Source organism: Pseudophryne corroboree, chromosome 7 (assembly GCF_028390025.1).
Source record: "Pseudophryne corroboree isolate aPseCor3 chromosome 7, aPseCor3.hap2, whole genome shotgun sequence".
Lineage (NCBI taxonomy): Eukaryota > Metazoa > Chordata > Amphibia > Anura > Myobatrachidae > Pseudophryne > Pseudophryne corroboree.
The window spans coordinates 66990358-67008149 of NC_086450.1; the positions used below are offsets into that span (position 1 = coordinate 66990358).

General features: G+C 48.0%; 1 protein-coding gene across 1 annotated transcript in view; it reads left to right on the plus strand.

Annotated features, from left to right (window-relative positions):
• The window catches only part of NDUFA10 (NADH:ubiquinone oxidoreductase subunit A10), a 78608-nt gene extending 62183 nt beyond the window's left edge, over positions 1–16425 (plus strand). The window contains exons 9-10 of the mRNA XM_063933264.1: positions 15199–15307; positions 16146–16425. Coding sequence (XP_063789334.1) covers positions 15199–15307; positions 16146–16214 — 178 coding nt within the window. The 3' untranslated portion in view covers positions 16215–16425. The remainder of the gene's footprint in view (positions 1–15198; positions 15308–16145) is intronic.
• The last annotated feature ends 1367 nt before the right edge of the window (positions 16426–17792 follow it).

Genomic DNA, 17792 nt, shown 5'->3' on the forward strand with positions numbered 1-17792 from the left:
CACGAACAACTGAATTTGCTGATATCGGACAGATGATGTTGAAAGCCGGCTCGATCCCAGAGCGTCCTCCCATATGTCATCCGATAATGGACCTAGATCAGACTCCCACTTAGTCCTGAGGGAGATAAGTGGGTCTATATGATGTATTTGAAGTAATCGGCCGTATATTTTGGAGACTATATGTCCAGATCCCACCGTCTGCAGCAGCAATTTGACCGGGGAATCAGTAAGCGCCGGCGGGCCATCAGGAAATTGGGCAAATATAGCGTGCCTCAATTGGAGGAAGCGAAAAAAATATGCAGAAGGGACATTAAATTCATGTTGAAGCTGCTGAAAGGATCTAAAAATCCCGTCGGTGTATAGTTGTCCCAATGAAATCACTCCCCATGGTTCCCATACTTCCCTGATTTGAAGCTGACACAACTCCGGCAATCCATATTTATTGTCCAGGGGAGTGTCAGGGTCAATGCCCTGTCCTTGCAATATAAGGTGCATTAGCCTCCAAATAGTAATATATTGTTTTATGAGTGGTAGTGCCGACATTTTGACGCTTCCACAAAGAAGCAATCTCAATGGGGGACCACCTGGGTATTCTTGCATTACTACCTGTGAGTGCAGACTCGAAATATCAGAATCATTAACCCATTCCCAGAGATGTGCTAATTGTGCTGCAAAGTAATAAAAACGAAAATTGGGAAGAGCCAAACCCCCTGATGTTTTGGACCTGGTCAGAGTATTAAGTTTCAACCGTGCCCGTTTGCCAGCCCAAACCAAAGAAGATAGCAAACCATCAATTTGTTTAAAAATCTTCTGAGGGATGTATACTGGGGACTGCTGTAGAATATACAGGAGTTTGGGTTGAAAGACCATTTTCACCATATTAACCCTCCCTGTAACTGTCAGGGGCAATTTCCCCCAGACCTTGACTTTATTGCGAAGAAAAGATATCTGTGGTGTGACATTGAGGGAGGTAAATTTGTGAGGGTCGTTGGATACCCAAATGCCCAGATATTTAAAGGAGTTCACCCATCTTAATGGGAGAGCAACCAATGGGGAGGCAGGAACCTCACCCTGAAGCGGGATAATGGAGGATTTCTCCCAATTAATCAGGAGCCCAGAATAACACCCAAATTCATTGATAATTTCTAAAATCTTAGGCATAGACTCAGCATAGCGATCCACAAATAGCAGAATATCATCGGCATACAAAGCTATTTTCTCCTCCCTGGTGCCCACTTCATACCCAAAAATCTCAGAGTTCGCCCGCAAAAGACAAGCAAGGGGTTCAATGGCCATGGCAAACAGGGTAGGGGACAATGGGCACCCCTGACGTGTACCTCTAGACAAAGGGAAGGAATGTGATACAAAACCATTCACCGCCACTCTGGCTAGGGGAGAGGAATACATCAACCGAACAAATTTAATAAAGTTAGGGCCTATACCAAATTTGCGCATGATGCTCCACAAATACTCCCATTCAACGGAGTCAAAGGCCTTGGCGGCATCCAATGATACAACTATGGATGAGGATGACTCACGGGGGACCTGGAGATGGGTAAATAAACGTCTGAGATTAATGGATGTTGATTTATGGGGCATAAACCCCGTCTGATCGGGGTGTATAAGCTGCGTAATGACTTGATTCAGTCTACATGCCAGGACCTTGGCCAGGATTTTAACGTCGGTCGGCAGAAGGGAAATAGGTCTGTAAGAATCAACCTTCCTATGATCCTTGTCAGGCTTTGGAAGGACTACAATCAATGCCTCCGCCATAGATATTGGGAGGGATTCCTGTGTAAATATCTGATTATATAACTCAAGTAATTGGGGGACAAAAAAATCTAAATGACGTTTATAGAGCTCAGACGGTATGCCGTCTAGCCCCGAAGCCTTCCCATTGGGAGCAGCATTGATAGCAGCCACGATCTCCTCTGGCGAAATGGGTGCCTCGAGGAAGTCCTGCGCCTCACAAGTCAGCAAAGGGACCTGTATAGTCTGTAAATATTCATCCAATTGCCCAGGGGTACAGTTTAATTTAGAGCTATATAATCGCCTATAATATGCCACAAATTCCGACGCAATCTGTGGGGTTTGCAATAAAGTGGTACCATCTGAGGCCTCAATTTCAACCACGGTGTTAGAGGATCTCTCACCCCGTGCCAGGGAGGCTAAATACGACCCCGGCCTATCCCCAGAAGTATAAAAAGCATGAGAGGAGAAGAGGAGTCCATGCTGAGTCTTTTCCATGAGATATTCCCTCCACTCCCCCTGGGCCGATAACCATGTAGATTTGGAGCTATCTAAACAATCCTGTAAATATTGTGCTTCTGCAGCAACACTTAGGGTCTCCAGTTCGGACTCCCGGTGCTTAAAAAAGGATTTTAAATTAGCCACTCGTTTAATTAAAGTTCCCCGCAAAAAGGCCTTAAATGCATCCCATAAATTAGAGATAGGCTGCCCAGCCTTGTTTATCTCAAAAAATTCCCGCCATGCAGCCACCAAATCGGAGCCATCGCCCATATGTACAAGCCAGAATGGATTGAACTTCCACACGGCCTGGCCTCTAGAGCAATTAAAATCCAAGACCAGCGTTAAAGGAGAATGATCCGATATACCTCTAGTCTCATATCTGCTATCCCGAACCTTAGGAACCAGATCGCTCGATAGAAGGGCCAGGTCGATCCTAGAGAACGAGGAGTGGAATGTGAAAAACATGAATATTGTTTAACTGATGGATGTCTCAGTCTCCAGGGATCGACCAGACCCAACCCCGACACAACATCAGCAAAACCATTCCGTCCAGAATGTGGACCAGAGGGAGTAGTAGAGAACCTATCCATTGTTATATCTAACACATTATTGAAATCCCCCAGACAAACCACAGGTGTTCCCGGTGACAAGGCCATAAACCCTGCAGCTTTTTTCAGGACATCGGAGGAGTACGGGGGAGGCACATACACGGACAATAAAAGCAGAGGGTTACAATGAATTTTACACTTTAAAAATACATATCTCCCCCACGGGTCCGACTGTACCGAATCCAGCACAAAGGGAACAGTCCTCTTCACCAGGACAGAGACCCCCCGGGAGGCAGAGGTGTGTGTAGAATGGAATGCCCAACCTACCCAAGGTCTCTTAATGGCAAGAGTCTTACTGCCCACCAGGTGAGTCTCCATAAGACATACCACATCAGCAGCATATTGTTTGATTTGTCTAAGCACCAGAGATCGCTTAATCTTGTCGTTAAGCCCCCGCACATTCCACGACAACATCTTAAGTCCAACCATGGGGAGTCATTAAAATAATAATAGGGGCCACAGCCCGCAGCCAGCCAGATCCACCCTCGCGGCACGCAATTGCAAGACACCACTGCTCAATAAATAGAATCGTAAGCCATACACACCCAATCTCCAGACATCCATACAAAAAATAACCATAGCCTTTAACTTCCCCTCCCCCCCCCCTCCCTGTACACTACTCCCAACCTGCAGCATACTTGGATCCCCAAACAGAACACTGACTCAAACCCAGCACACAACGAGCTATATTCTGGGTGGAGCCAAGAATATAATGACCCTGAGAAAAGAGAAAACAAAACACAAACAAAACACTCCCAGCCATTAAACTAGATCACCCCCGAAAGAATAGAAAAAAAGGGGGGCGAAACATAAAAAAGTTTCCCCCGGGACTTACGAACAAATTATTATCGGATATAATTGGACCACGAATATACCCAAGCAAGAGCCCGTCCCGCTGGGAAGCGTCTGTCCAGCCAGATCATCGCCTCTCGAGGAGTTGCAAAAAAATTTTTTGTTTCACCATCCGCCACCACTCGTAGTTTCGATGGAAAGAGCATAGCATACGGCAGGTCGAGTTCCCGGAGTCTTCTCTTAACAGGTAGGAATTGAGCCCTATCTTTCTGCACCTCCACCGCGAAATCTGGGAAGACCGATATTGGCGACCCGTTCCATTTTAGTGGGCCTTTCGTGCGAGCAAGTCTCAGGACAGTGTCTCGGTCACGGAAGTGGAGGAACTTGGCGATGAAGGTACGGGGCGGAGCCCCCGGAGGTAATGGGCGCATCGGAACTCTATGAGCTCGTTCAATTGTGAAATGAGGCGAGAATTGTTCGGACCCAAATGCATTCCGAAGCCATTTTTCTAGAAATTCTTCAGGTGATGAGCCTTCCTCCTTCTCAGGCAGACCAAGGAAGCGGACATTATTGCGACGTAGGCGTCCCTCCATATCTGTTAGTTTTCTGCGCACGTCAGTCATCTGGGACTCCAAAGTATCAGTACGCCGTCCCAGCGGGGTAATAGTGTCCTCGACATTGGAGATACGGGTTTCGGCCTCTCCCACCCTCTCTCTCACCCGTTGAAGGTCCTGATGGATAATGGAGAGGTCAGACTGCACTTGCCCGATTTTATCAGCCAAACGGGCCTCACTAGCAGTCACGGCATCCAACACTCTCTGTAATGCAGCATCGGGCGGTTCAGACGAAGCAGAGCTGTTTGCAGGAGATGGGGGCGACGTCTCAGACTGTGTAGTCTCCCTCCTCTGCTGTTGAGGACCGGGATTGCGGACAAATCTCTCCATTGCGCCCGCCGCCGCATTCTGTTGGCGGCCTTTAACCATTTTAGACAACACAATGCCGCAGCACTCACCCAGTTATATATCAAAGCAATACAGGCAGAGAGAGGAGGCGCAGGCACCAGCACACTGAGAGGGCCAAGAGGTGCAGGAAGAATATATATATATACAGAAGGACCAGCGGTCTTGGTTGTATTGTTGAATGTCGGCACAGTGGATTTGAAAGCTGTGGGCTGAAGCAGGGAGTTAGGCAGTTTCCCACCTGCACAGACGCTATCACTTTAAGGCACAGCAGAGGAAGTCCCTGGGCCTGGTAGGAGAACTCAGATCCTGTATTTATATTAATATAGGAAATATATGTTTATATCATCCAGGATAAAAGAGGGGGGAGAGAGGGTGACAGTCCCAGCACCACCTCCCAGCAAAGGCACCCTCCGCAGCAGGACAGCAGGTACTCACAGCTCTGTGGCGTGGGCAACGTCTTTACGTTCAGCAGCAGAGGCCGGGGAGCGGTCCGCGTGTCCGTGAGGTCGGGCAGCGCAGGCTGGGCAGAGCACCGTTCAGAGGATGCTCCTGGTGTCCTCACAGCCGAACGGAGCGGTGTGCTGTGCGTCCGTGCTCCGTACACCCGCCCGTAGCGGCCGAGGCAGGCGGGGGTCAAGGGTAAAAGAGCCGAACTTCCGGTTGTGGAGGGAGCGCGAGACCGCGGCGTCACATGCGGCTCCAGCACTCACCAGGCCTCACACTGGACGGCTTCCAAACGGGCAGGAAGGCAACAGCAGTCGGTCTTGGATACTCCAGGGGGGGCACTAGGCATTCATCCAGCCGTAGTCCGCAGGCCAGTCCCAGGGGGAATCACAGGATGGGTTTAAAGGATTTATTGGCTGGAGAGCTGCACAATGTGTGTGCTACTCCATGCCCGTCCTGGCCACCATCCCTTGGCATTTTAAAAAGAAAACACAGGCGCATTCGTGGGAAGCGAGCAGGCCGGAAATGTATTTCCCCCGGTAACCATCTAAGTCCTTTGCCCACCTGCTCACCCCCATACTCAAAAACAATCAAATAGAAGTGATACCCAAAAGACGGCCCAGTGTTTGGAAGGACAGAACTGTCAACTCTCACTTTGTGACCCCCATACCCAGAGCTCCTGCACTTAACATAAAGAAAACTGAAGGCCCTCTGGTATGCCCAATCAGGTCAGTCCTTTGTAATGCCAGATCTATAAGAAACAAGACTGCAACAATTGCTGACCTTATTGAATCTGCAGATCTAGCCTGTATTACAGAGACCTGGCTAGATGAAAATGCAGCACCTATATTGGAGGCTGCAGTACCAACAAACTACTCTGTCATCCACAACCCAAGACTGGACCGCAGGGGTGGCGGGGTGGCTATCTGCTTCAAAAAAGAACTTAAACTTAGGGTCCACCCTATTGAAACTACTCGCTCATTTGAGTGCATTGCTGCCCGGAGTTCGACAGGATTAGGTTTCAGAGTACTTCTCATTTACCGGCCACCTGGAGATGGAAAGATATTTCTACAAGAAATTGCAGACACTGTTGCTGGCCTGGTTCTGGAACATCAAAGATGGCTCATCCTCTGGGATTTCAATGCATGGGTGGATGATGAGCTCTCACGCCTTGGCCAAGACCTCCTGTGCACAATGAATGGTCTGGGCTTCACACAGGTCATTCCCTCTGCCACACATAAAAGTAGTCACACTCTCGACCTTGTCTTTCAGATTGGATTAGAAGTCACTGACCTAAAAATAAACCCAGTCATCTGGTCAGACCACTACTCCCTCTGGTTCTCAGTTGCAACCCCTCAAATAAGATCTCTGCCCGTGGAGTTGACCAGGTATCGTCCAAGGAGGGGTATGACTCCCCAGGCTCTTGCAGCAAATCTGGATCTCTCTGCTATACTGGGTGCCTGTGAAGATCCCTGTTCCCTAGTCCATTATTATAATAGGGATGTTATGGCTGCAATTGATATTATCGCCCCTGTGCGTTTAAGACCTCGTAAACCACAACGTCAAGCTCCATGGTTCGACAACAGTGTTAGTGAGCTCAAGAAAAGGGGGCGTAGACTGGAAAGACGATGGAGGAAGACTAACCTAGTGGATGACAAAATAAAACTAATAAAGCATAACGAAGAATATCAATCGACAATCACTCGTAAGAAAGCACAGTTCCTGTCAAATGAGATCACAGCAGCAAACAATAGGCCAGCTCAACTTTTCCGCACAGTGGAGATGTTTTGCAAGCCAGCATGCCTGCAGACTGATGAGACCCTCTCCCAGGCAAGATGCAACGAGTTTGCAAACTTCTTTGCAGATAAAATATCCACCATCCGGGCTGGAATCTCCACAGTGCCATCAAAGGAGTGCCAAACTACAAAGCCTGCCAATATAAGCTACCTGCCTTCATGGACCAGCTTTGATCCAGTGGATGTAAAGGACACTGCTGAAATTGCTCGGATTTTGCGTCCCACCACCTGTGATCTGGACCCAGCCTCAACCAAGCTTCTAATAGGTTATATGGATATAATTGGTCCTCTCTTTACAAAAATTGTTCAATGCTCTTTGCAGACAGGCATTTTTCCTGAACCCCTAAAGGAAGCAATTGTTAGACCGCTTCTTAAAAAACCTAATTTTTTTTTTTAAATCAAGTGATTTTTATTGAGTTTTGTGTCACATAAACATAACAAAACATCAACATTGAAAATTAACTATAACAATTGCCATCAATAAACAGATATTTTCAGATCACAATTTGGTGTGCGTGTTAATTCTTATCATATATATATTCACGACAAAGAGTATCCATATTATTACAAATGTCGCTCATGTGCTTAATACCTGCCCGCCCAGCCTTGTGCTACTCCAACGATCCCACATCTCCGTAAATCGAGAGGTGGAACCCCCGTATTTTATACATATGTCTCTCATGACGAATTACCTCGTTCACCAACGCCCTCCAGTGCTCCACCCTAGGTACACCAGCAGAGAACCAGACCCTAGCGATAACCACCTTAGCTAGCGTAGTGAGACACAGGACATATTTGTACAGTAAAACAGAGTGTGTTTCCTCCAAACCTAACCCAAATAAACATATTCCAGGATCTAATGTAGGGAGGGACGGTGCTGTCATGGTCACATCACACCACACTTTGTGCCAGAAAAGGGAAATCTCAGGGCAATCCCACAGTAAGTGCCAAAATCCGGCATCGGCTGCCCGACACCTGGGGCAGTTAGAATCTTCCCTAAGACCAGCCCTCTGCATAGTAACCGGAGTGCGATGGGCCCTGTGTAGAATGTAGAAAAAAACCTGTTTATACCTTATACATGGCGTAGTGTATTTAAGGGAACTCATAATCTGGAGCCACTGCTCATGGGACAATCGCCCCAAATCAGTCTCCCATTTAATACGGAGATTATTTAATAGAGCGGGATAGCTATTATTATTTAAAGCAGCATATATGGTAGACACCTTCCCCCTCTGACTCAAAGAAGTAAGCAGCGTCCTAACAGGTGAGTCAGCAATCAATGGTGGGCCGTGAGGGAATTGGGTCTGTACAGCATGTCTAAGCCGAAAATACCGGAACATAGCAGTGTTAGGTACATCAAATTCGATCTTCAGTTGCTGAAATGGCTTCAGCACTCCATCGTGGTATAGCTGACCCAGCGCCATGACACCCCTAGCAATCCATATATTATCTAGCGACATCTCATATAGCTCAGGGTATGCACTATTGAACCACAGTGGGGTACAGGTATCATGTCCCTCCCAGTCATATAAAGTGTGCGCATAGCGCCAGATAAGCAAGGCTTGATGCAACAGGGGAGGCAAGCCAGACGTTGAGAGACCAGAAAGGAGAAGCTGAAGAGGAGAGAGAGAGAAAGCAGGAGAACACTCCGTCCGCTCAGCCAGAAACCCCCTCACCGTAGCACCCAGAGAATCTCCGGTCCATTCACTCAGATGGGCCAGCTGAGTCGCCACATAGTATAGTCTGAGATCCGGGAGACTTGCCCCGCCGGACATCTGAGATCTGCATAGTGTTCTGATAGAGACCCGCGCTGGCCTGCCACTCCATATAAATGAGGATAAAACTCCCTCAATAACAGTAAAGATCTTCTTGGGAAGGTAGACCGGGGAATTGTGCAGAACATAAAGGAACTTTGGCTGCATCACCATTTTAAATAAATTAACCCTACCCAGGACAGACGATGGTAATTTTTTCCAGCTATGAGCCTTCTCTTTAAATGTCGCTAATATGGGATCTATATTTTGGGCCACATAGCTACGCGCCATAGGAGTAATCCAGATGCCTAAATACTTGAACCGCAGTGTCCATTGCAAAGGATACGCCCCCCGTGTGTTTTCAGGGAGAAGGCCAGAAATAGGAAAAATGTGGGATTTGTCCCAGTTAATTAGCAGACCGGAAAAGATACCAAAATTCTCCACTACCTGTAACACTGCTTGTAGGGAGTCATCAGAGTCCTGCAGGAAAAGAAGCATGTCATCCGCGTATAGCGCCACCACATCCACATGACCCCCAATCTCAATTCCCTTGACCCCGCCATTACCGCGCAGCAGGGCGGCCAACGGCTCCACGGCGATCGCAAACAGTGCAGGAGATAGGGGGCAACCCTGTCGAGTGCCCCTCTCCAACGCAAAAAGCTCAGACGTGAAACCATTGGCCGTCACACGAGCCACAGACAAGGAATACAACAACTGGATAAAGCTAATAAATCGAGGGCCAAAAGCAAATTTCTCCAGCACCCCCCACAGGTACCTCCATTCTACGGAGTCGAACGCTTTGGCCGCATCAAGGGACACCACCACCGCGTCCGACCCCACCATATCACCTCTCTGGAGATGACAGAACAATCTACGCAGATTTTGGGCCGTGGACTTACCCGGCATAAAGCCAGTCTGGTCTGGATGAATTATTGCTGCAATTACCAAATTCAATCTAGATGCCAAGATTTTTGCCAGTATCTTGACATCAGTATTGAGGAGGGAAATGGGTCGATAAGACTCGGGTAGCAGGGGGTCTTTCCCTGGTTTCAACAGGACAATTATATTGGCCTCGGCCATAGAACGCGGGAGAGCCCCACCCTCTAAGAGTAGTTCAAACAATTGTAAGAGATAGGGGGCAAAAAAAGTAATGTATTTTTTATAGACTTCACCCGGAAGTCCATCGGATCCCGGTGCCTTAGACGCCGGGAGAGACAGGATCGCAGCCTCCACCTCCTCCAACGTGATAGGCGCATCCAGAGCCCCCGACTCCTCCCGGGACAAGCATGGCAAGGTCAACTGAGCCAAAAACTCCCCAAGCTGATCATCAGAGTAACCTGTTCGGGAGGCGTAAAGCGAGGAATAATAACTACGGAAGGTCTCCGCCACCATTTATCCAGAACAACACAGTTGGCCAGCAGAGTTCTTCACACACTGAATTACTGTTCTAGGGGAATCAGAACGGGCCAAAAAGGCCAAGTAGCTGCCATTCATCTCCGCCCGAAAATACTGCTCATGTCCCGCAAAAAGGAGTCTACGCCTGGATTTCTCAAATAAACAATCCGACCACTCACTCTGCGCGTTCTTCCACAACAACTCATCAGACCGCAAATGGGTAATAAGATATTGAGATTCCAGCCGCTGGCACAAAGATTCCAACCGCACCTCCTCCCTCTCACTGAACGCTTTAACTTCAGAGATCCGCTTTATAAAGGAGCCCCGCAAAAACGCTTTAAAGGCATCATGCTTCAGCGACAGAACACTGTATAGTAAATTATCTTCCTGGAACCCTTCCCAGGCGGCAATCAGATCCGCACCCCCCCCCCCCAGTAGAGTCAACCAAAAGGGGTTAAGCTTCCACATTTTTGCACCCCGCTCCCAACCAATATTAACTGTGACTAAAACAGGAGAGTGATCCGATATGCCCCTAGGGAGATAGTCCACCGCCAGCACGTCCGGGGATAAATCAGGAGAAACTAAAACCAAATCAATACGAGAAAAAGCATGATGGGTAGCGGACTGACAGGAGAAATGAGTGGCCGCGGGATTACGACATCTCCATACATCCTCCAGCCCCAGCTCCCCCACCAGTCTCGCAAACGAGGTAGGGGACGCCAGGGGAGGGGAAGACGCAACAGACTCCCTCCACCTGTCCATGCCACTATCCATAACATTGTTAAAATCCCCTAGGCATATCACAGGGGTAGCAGGGGACCGGGCCAGGAAACGGGCAGCGTGACGGAGAACCTCATTATTATATGGCGGGGGGACATATACTGCTAATATATGAAACAATCGGCAGTTAATATGGGCTCGTAGGAAGACGTATCTGCCATATTGGTCAGTTTCACATTCATCCAGATGAAATTGTACAGACTTTCTAATCATTACAGAAACGCCTCTGGCACTGCTAGAGAAAGTGGAATGATACACGTGACTAACCCATGGTTTTTTAAGTGCCAACACCCTACCTCCATGCAAATGTGTTTCAGAAAGACAAATTATGTCCGCCTGGTATTTTTTAACCTGAGTCAGGACCAACGATCTTTTGATTTTTTCATTCAATCCCCGAACGTTCCAGCTGAGCAGACGGAGCCCCTCAGAAACAGCAGACATAGAAATCGTAACGGAAAGGGGTAACAGGATAGATTAAAGAGACATACAGCAAAACCTGGCATCGCAACATAGCAAGGCTGAGCAAACAATACATAGGGACAGGAGCAACCAGTCCCCCTACGTCCCAGGAGGCAAAAGAGCACAGAGCAATATCATACAGAAATAACGCGTCATTGCAAAGTACGCACAGAACTAAAAAATGATGGCTTAGAAAAAAACAAACTAACCCCCCCCCCGCACCCACCCTGTATCACCTCACAAACTTAAGGCATACCTGGATCCCATAACTCCCATTAAGTAACCAAACTAAGGGATAAGGGCCTAACCAAAGAACCTAAGGAAAAGCCCTTACACTATTTTCAGTAAGAGCTCTCCACAACTCGTAGAAAAAAGTAGTACCCCAACCCTGAAAAAAGAAAAAAAAAAAACAACATAGCCAGGCACATGCCCCATTACAAAGCAGCAAATAGCAGTAAAATAATGTGGAACTGGCCGTTTCCGCCATATCATGACGATGCAGAGCGAGCAATAACATAAATTTGCCCCACTCCCATACGCCCCACATTGCATATATCCTCACATTGCATTTATATTCACAGGAATATGCATTCGATAAATAGGTGCAAAAAAAAACCTGAAAGCAGCCTCAGAGCAACAACACATCATTAAGGAGGACGTGGTTGACGCTCCAGCCATGCACTGGCATCTTGAGGAGATGTGAAAAAATGTGTGGTGTTGTTAAGCACCACCCGCAACTTGGCTGGAAACATCATAGCATATTGTATATTGCGGTCTCTGAGCTGACGCTTGACTTGAATAAATTGAGATCGGCTCTTTTGCACCTCCAGGGCAAAATCAGGAAATACGGAAATATTATGTCCATCTTGTTGGATAGGGCCCTTTGTTCGGGCCAGACGGAGCACAGTGTCACGGTCCTTGAAATGCAGGAAGCGTGCAATAAATGCTCTAGTCGGCGCCCCCCGTGGCGGCGGTCTAGGCGGGAGCCTGTGCGCCCTCTCCACCGCAAATTGAGAGGTAAATGCCTCCTTGCCAAACAGATCAATACGCCACCCTTCAAGAAATGACTCCGGGGAGTTGCCCTCCGCTCTCTCGGGCAACCCGACAAATCGGACGTTGTTGCGCCGCAATCTCCCTTCTATATCTGACATTTTAGCCTGCATAGATGTCACTTGGGTAGACAGGTCCGCCACTCTCAACTGCAAGGGTGGAGCAGCATCCTCCAAAGCCGATATCCGATGTTCAGTTTCACCCACACGCTCTCTGATCTTCTGCATATCCTGCCTTAGCAGAGAAACATCCATTTGTACTTGCCCAATTCGGTCCGTGACCCTCTGTTCGGACGCAGAGATAGCCTGCAATATTTGCTGGGTAGAATGCACCTGCTCATCATGGTCGGAGGTGTCCACCTCGGCCGCAGGCGAGGGCGGGCCGGCTTCACCCCGCTTTGCCGACGTAGATGCCTGCTGTGATCTGGCAAATTTCTCCAGTTTCGCAGCAGCGTTAGCCGCACTCTGTCCTCCCTTCACCATGGTGCCCCTGGATGGGAATGCAGATCCACAGGAGTATTACAGCAGGTTCAGCACACGGGTCAGGGCCGCCCGGGCCGGGCAGATATGGCACCCCAAATAAACGGAACAAGTATGTGGGCACACTGCAGATAGTCAGGAAGCAGGTGTACGTTGTGTAAATTGCAGCAGAATAAAAGCTGAGTCAGGGAGACCCAGGCTATCACCACAGGATAACAGGCAGTTAATGTAGGGCAGCCGGTTTCAGTGAAGTATATACAGTCCATCCAAGAGAAAATATAAAGGACACTGGCTTTGCGAGGCCTCGTGGAAGTATTAAGCCCAGGAGGGAGACAGGATGGCAACCACAGTCATCGCTCCGCACAGCACCGCAGGGGGAGAAGGAGCAGCAGGGCTAAAAATGGCGGCTTTTCGCTGGCTTTTTCCGCCCGGGCTCGGTCTCCAGCGTCACCGCAGCGGGGCCTCAGGCATGCACCCACACCGGACAGCAGATAGTAGGGCCCTCTCCTCTGCAGCCCCCAGCCGTAGGACCAGCACACAGGCACCGCCGGGCGCGCGGACACGCGCCGCTCCCGGAGCTCCAGCGGCGGCCGGCGGGGAGGCAGGGAGCCGGGGACCACGCTGGAAGGTCCACAGCAGCTTAACCGCGCCGCACAACGGGTCAGCAAGGGCAGCAGCAGAGGCAGCACACACTCAGGGGCCAGCTGGCAGGGAGCAGGATCCACGGGTTGGGGAAAACGGATGAGTTTACAGGATTTTTTGTGGAGAGCTAAGGCTGCACACAGCTACTCCATACCGATCCAAGCCACGCCCCCCTAAAAAACCTAATTTAGATCCCGACTGCATGACCAACTACAGACCGGTATCAAACCTTCCTTACCTAGGAAAGATTATTGAGAAAGTCGTTGCAAATCAACTGGAAACCCGCCTGACAACCCATGATATTTATGATCCATTTCAATCAGGATTCAGGAGAAGACATAGCACTGAAACAGCCCTGGTGTGTGTGTTAAATGATCTTCTGATAGCAAAAGACAGAGGTGACTGTTCAATATTAATCCTTCTGGATCTCTCGGCAGCATTTGATACCGTGGACCATGGGCTTCTGATTGAGCGACTGATACATTTCTGTGGTCTGGATGGCACAGTCCTAAGCTGGTTCAAATCATTTCTCACAGGCAGGTCACAGAGAGTATCATCTGGATTATACTCATCACCACCAGTGCCATTGCCATGTGGTGTCCCACAAGGTTCTATACTATCCCCCATGCTTTTTGCAGTATACATGCTCCCATTGGGCGAAATAATCAGGCGCCATGGTCTGGTCTACCACTGCTATGCAGATGATACACAACTGTACTTGTCCTTTGCTCCGGGCACTGATAACCCAATAGCAACCCTAAATGGCTGTCTAGCTGAACTACAGGAGTGGATGAGCGCCAGTTGGCTGCGACTGAACCCGGATAAAACAGAGGTCCTTATGATACGACCGCAACATCAAAGGACAAGACTGCAGCATAGCCAACCAACTGGACTTACACTCGGGGATTCAGAATTACAGACCAGTGATCGTGTGCGGAATCTTGGCGTTGTCCTGGATGGTGGCTTGACACTTAAACATCAGATATCAGCCACAATCAAATCCTCATTCTTTCACCTGAGGAACATAGCCAGAATCAAGCACTTAATTCCCTCAGATGATATGCCAAAAGTCATACATGCATTTGTATCATCTCGTTTAGACTACTGTAATGCCCCCTACCTTGGTCTACCAGCAAAAGAATTGCAGCGCTTACAGCTGGTGCAAAACACAGCTGCCAGGCTATTAACCAACCAGCCCCGTTCTAGCCACATAACACCCATCCTCTACTCCCTTCACTGGCTGCCTGTACGATGGCGAATCATCTTCAAGATTGGCTTACTGAGTTTCAAAGCACTACATGACCAAGGCCCAAGGTACCTGAAACAGCTTCTGACCCCATACTGCCCCACTCGATTACTGCGATCTGTAGATGAAGGACTTTTAGCAGTACCTAGAATCTACCGTAATTCATCTGGGGGTCGAGCTTTTAGTCATGCGGCTCCGACTCTATGGAACTCACTTCCCCGCACAGTGCGAGAGGCCCCAACTATAGAATCCTTCAAAAGTAGACTCAAGACTTTTCTGTTTACTCAAGCATTTCCATAATGTCCCTTTTAGTATCTTCATGCTTCTGTATTTTATGAAAATGTACTTCATTATTTTCTGTACTATATTATGCTATGTATCTGTTAAGCGCCTTGGGTCCTATTGGAGAAAGAGCGCTATATAAATAAAATTATTATTATTATTATTATTATTATTATAAATGCGTGTAGGGCGAGAGTGCCTGCTTCTGCCATTTGTTTACACCAGTAACTCATCATTTCTCTTCTGCTTTTCTCTGCAGGGTGCAGAACAAAAGTAGGGTCACCAATCTCTATATCCTGCCCAGCTTTATTCCCGAAATAACAGTCGGAGGCCTAGAATACGACAAGTTGTACTATGAATACCGATCTGTAAGAAACCTGTTTATATGATTTTATTATTTTTACAGTTTAATATTTTTATTTATTTTCTATTTGTTTTTGTGTTATTTATGTATATAAATATTCTTGTTTGACTTTTCCCAATTTCTAGAAAGGTGTTAGGGAAGCTAGGCACATACCTGGCAGACTAGAGAAACAATCCACTATTTTTTATGTATTTTTTTTTTTGACAGATTAAACAATCCAATTTCCATTCTGCACTTGGTTATTGTTCCAGTCTGATAGATGTCCCTAAAGATTATTGAGGGCACATTGTTAAATGCACTCACTGGCCAATGTCACTATTATACAGTGTGTACCCAGCTTTTGGGCATTTTTTACGTTGGCACTTGCCGATGGTTTGGAGGTGAAAGTTTAAAACTGCTTCACACCGACTTCACCTCCACCTCGCCGAGAAGTGTCGACTTACAAAAGCTGTTGCTTTGTAAATTACCTGCATCCAGACAAATAGCTTTATCTCCTTTTATGGCTGCCCTGTCCAATCTTACTGAGTGCGGTAATCGCAAATTAGAGGCAAAGACTATCTGACCATATTATGGGTGTGGATAGGTCCAGAAAGGGCCAAAAATATTATTAACACTATTGTTAACATTTACTTATATAGCCTATTCCGTTGCGCTTTACAATATGATGAAAAGCAAGCAAAGAGAGGTAGCCAGCACATTCAGAGGAATAGTGTAACATGCTCTGGCATATATACATCATCTTGTGCAAGGCTGTATTAATCAAAGAAAATGCGTGCCATTGGTATTTTTTGAGTGAAGCATTAGCTTTATGCAACACATCTGTGTTTGGATTCTTTCTGCAGCTGCCGGGTAGAAAATTTGCCAAGGGATACAATGAAGATATCGGGGACAAGTACATTTGGCTGAAGTGATTGATCAGTATTGATCCTTGTACCCAGAATCTGTTGTGCTCCAGTGACCATCTCTGTCTCAACGGCTAACGAAGCTTTTCTGATCATCCGCCTGGTAATGGGGGAGTAGTAATGCTGTTGCCCCCTGTAGTGATGGACTCCTCTTGGAATAAATCTTATTTATCTGTCACATTTGTCAGTCTCAAACATTAATAAAGAAATTCTATGTAAAGTTTCACCAAAATTCTTGGCATTTGCACATAGACAGGTTTTACTTTTCACAATGGCTGCATTCTCTCTGGCTTCCACTAGGGGGTGCTCACGGCATACAGAGAATTACGGCATTTGCACATAGACTGGTTTTACCTTTCACAATGGCTGCACTCTCTCTGGTTTCCACTAGGGGGTGTTCATGGAATACAGAGAATTATGGCATTTGCACATAGGGGGTCATTCCGAGTTGATCGTAGCTGTGCTAAATTTAGCACAGCTACGCTCATCTTCCCTGACATGCTGGGGGATGCCCAGCACAGGGCTAGTCCGCCCCGCATGTCAGTCCGCCCCTCAGCCCCTCCCTGCACAAGTACAAAAGCATCGTACAGCGGTGATGCTTCTGTACTTGTGGAGTAACTCCTGGCCAGCGCAGCTCCTGCGGCTGGCCGGGAGTTGATCATCGCTGCCCCTGGTCGCAGCGACTGCGTGTGACGTCATGCAGCCGCTATGGTCCTCCCCCTGCAAGGTCCGGCCACGATTGAGTTGGCCGGACCGCAGTCCCATAACGGCGGGCAAACGCCGCCCAGCGACCGCCTCTGCCTGTCACTCAGGCAGAGGCGATCGCTAGGGAACAATGGCCTTTGGCCATCGGGAATGCACCGGTGCACTGCGGCGCCGGTGCATGCGCAGTTCTGACCCGATCGCTGCGCTGCGATAAACTGCAGCGAGCGATCGGGTCGGAATGACCCCCATAGATGGGTTTTATCTTTCACAATGGCTGCATTCTCTCTGGTTTCCCCTAGGGGGTGCTCATGGCATACAGAGAATTATATGCAGTTTCCAAAAATAGAGAGATGTCCTGAAACACTATCTCTTTACTTCATCATATCGTGCAAATCCCTCAATTTTGTGACTTATAGTTTACTAGGTACTTAGCATTAGCTTTTTGTTTTAAAGGACTTAGGGGTCTATTTACTAAGCCTTGGAGAGAGCTAAAGTGGACCGAGATGAAGTACCAGCCAATCAGCTCCTAACTGCATGTTACAGGCAGTGTTTGAAAATGACAGTAAGGAGCTGATTGGCTGGTACTTTATCTCCATCCACTTTATCTCTCTCCAAGGCTTAGTAAATAGACCCCGCAGTACGGATGGTGTAAATGCTAGCATTACTGCCTCACAGCACTGAGGACATGGGGGTCATTCAGATCTGATCGCTGGGCTGCTAAATTTGCTGTCCTGCTTTCAGATATTCACCGCCTCCAGGGGGAGTGTAAATTTGCCGAACAAGTGTGCGATCGCATGTGTACGACGAGATTCTAAAATCCACTTTCTGCAGTAGGACTTACTACTACAGTGCGATCACATCAGGCTGATCAGGGCCGGAGCT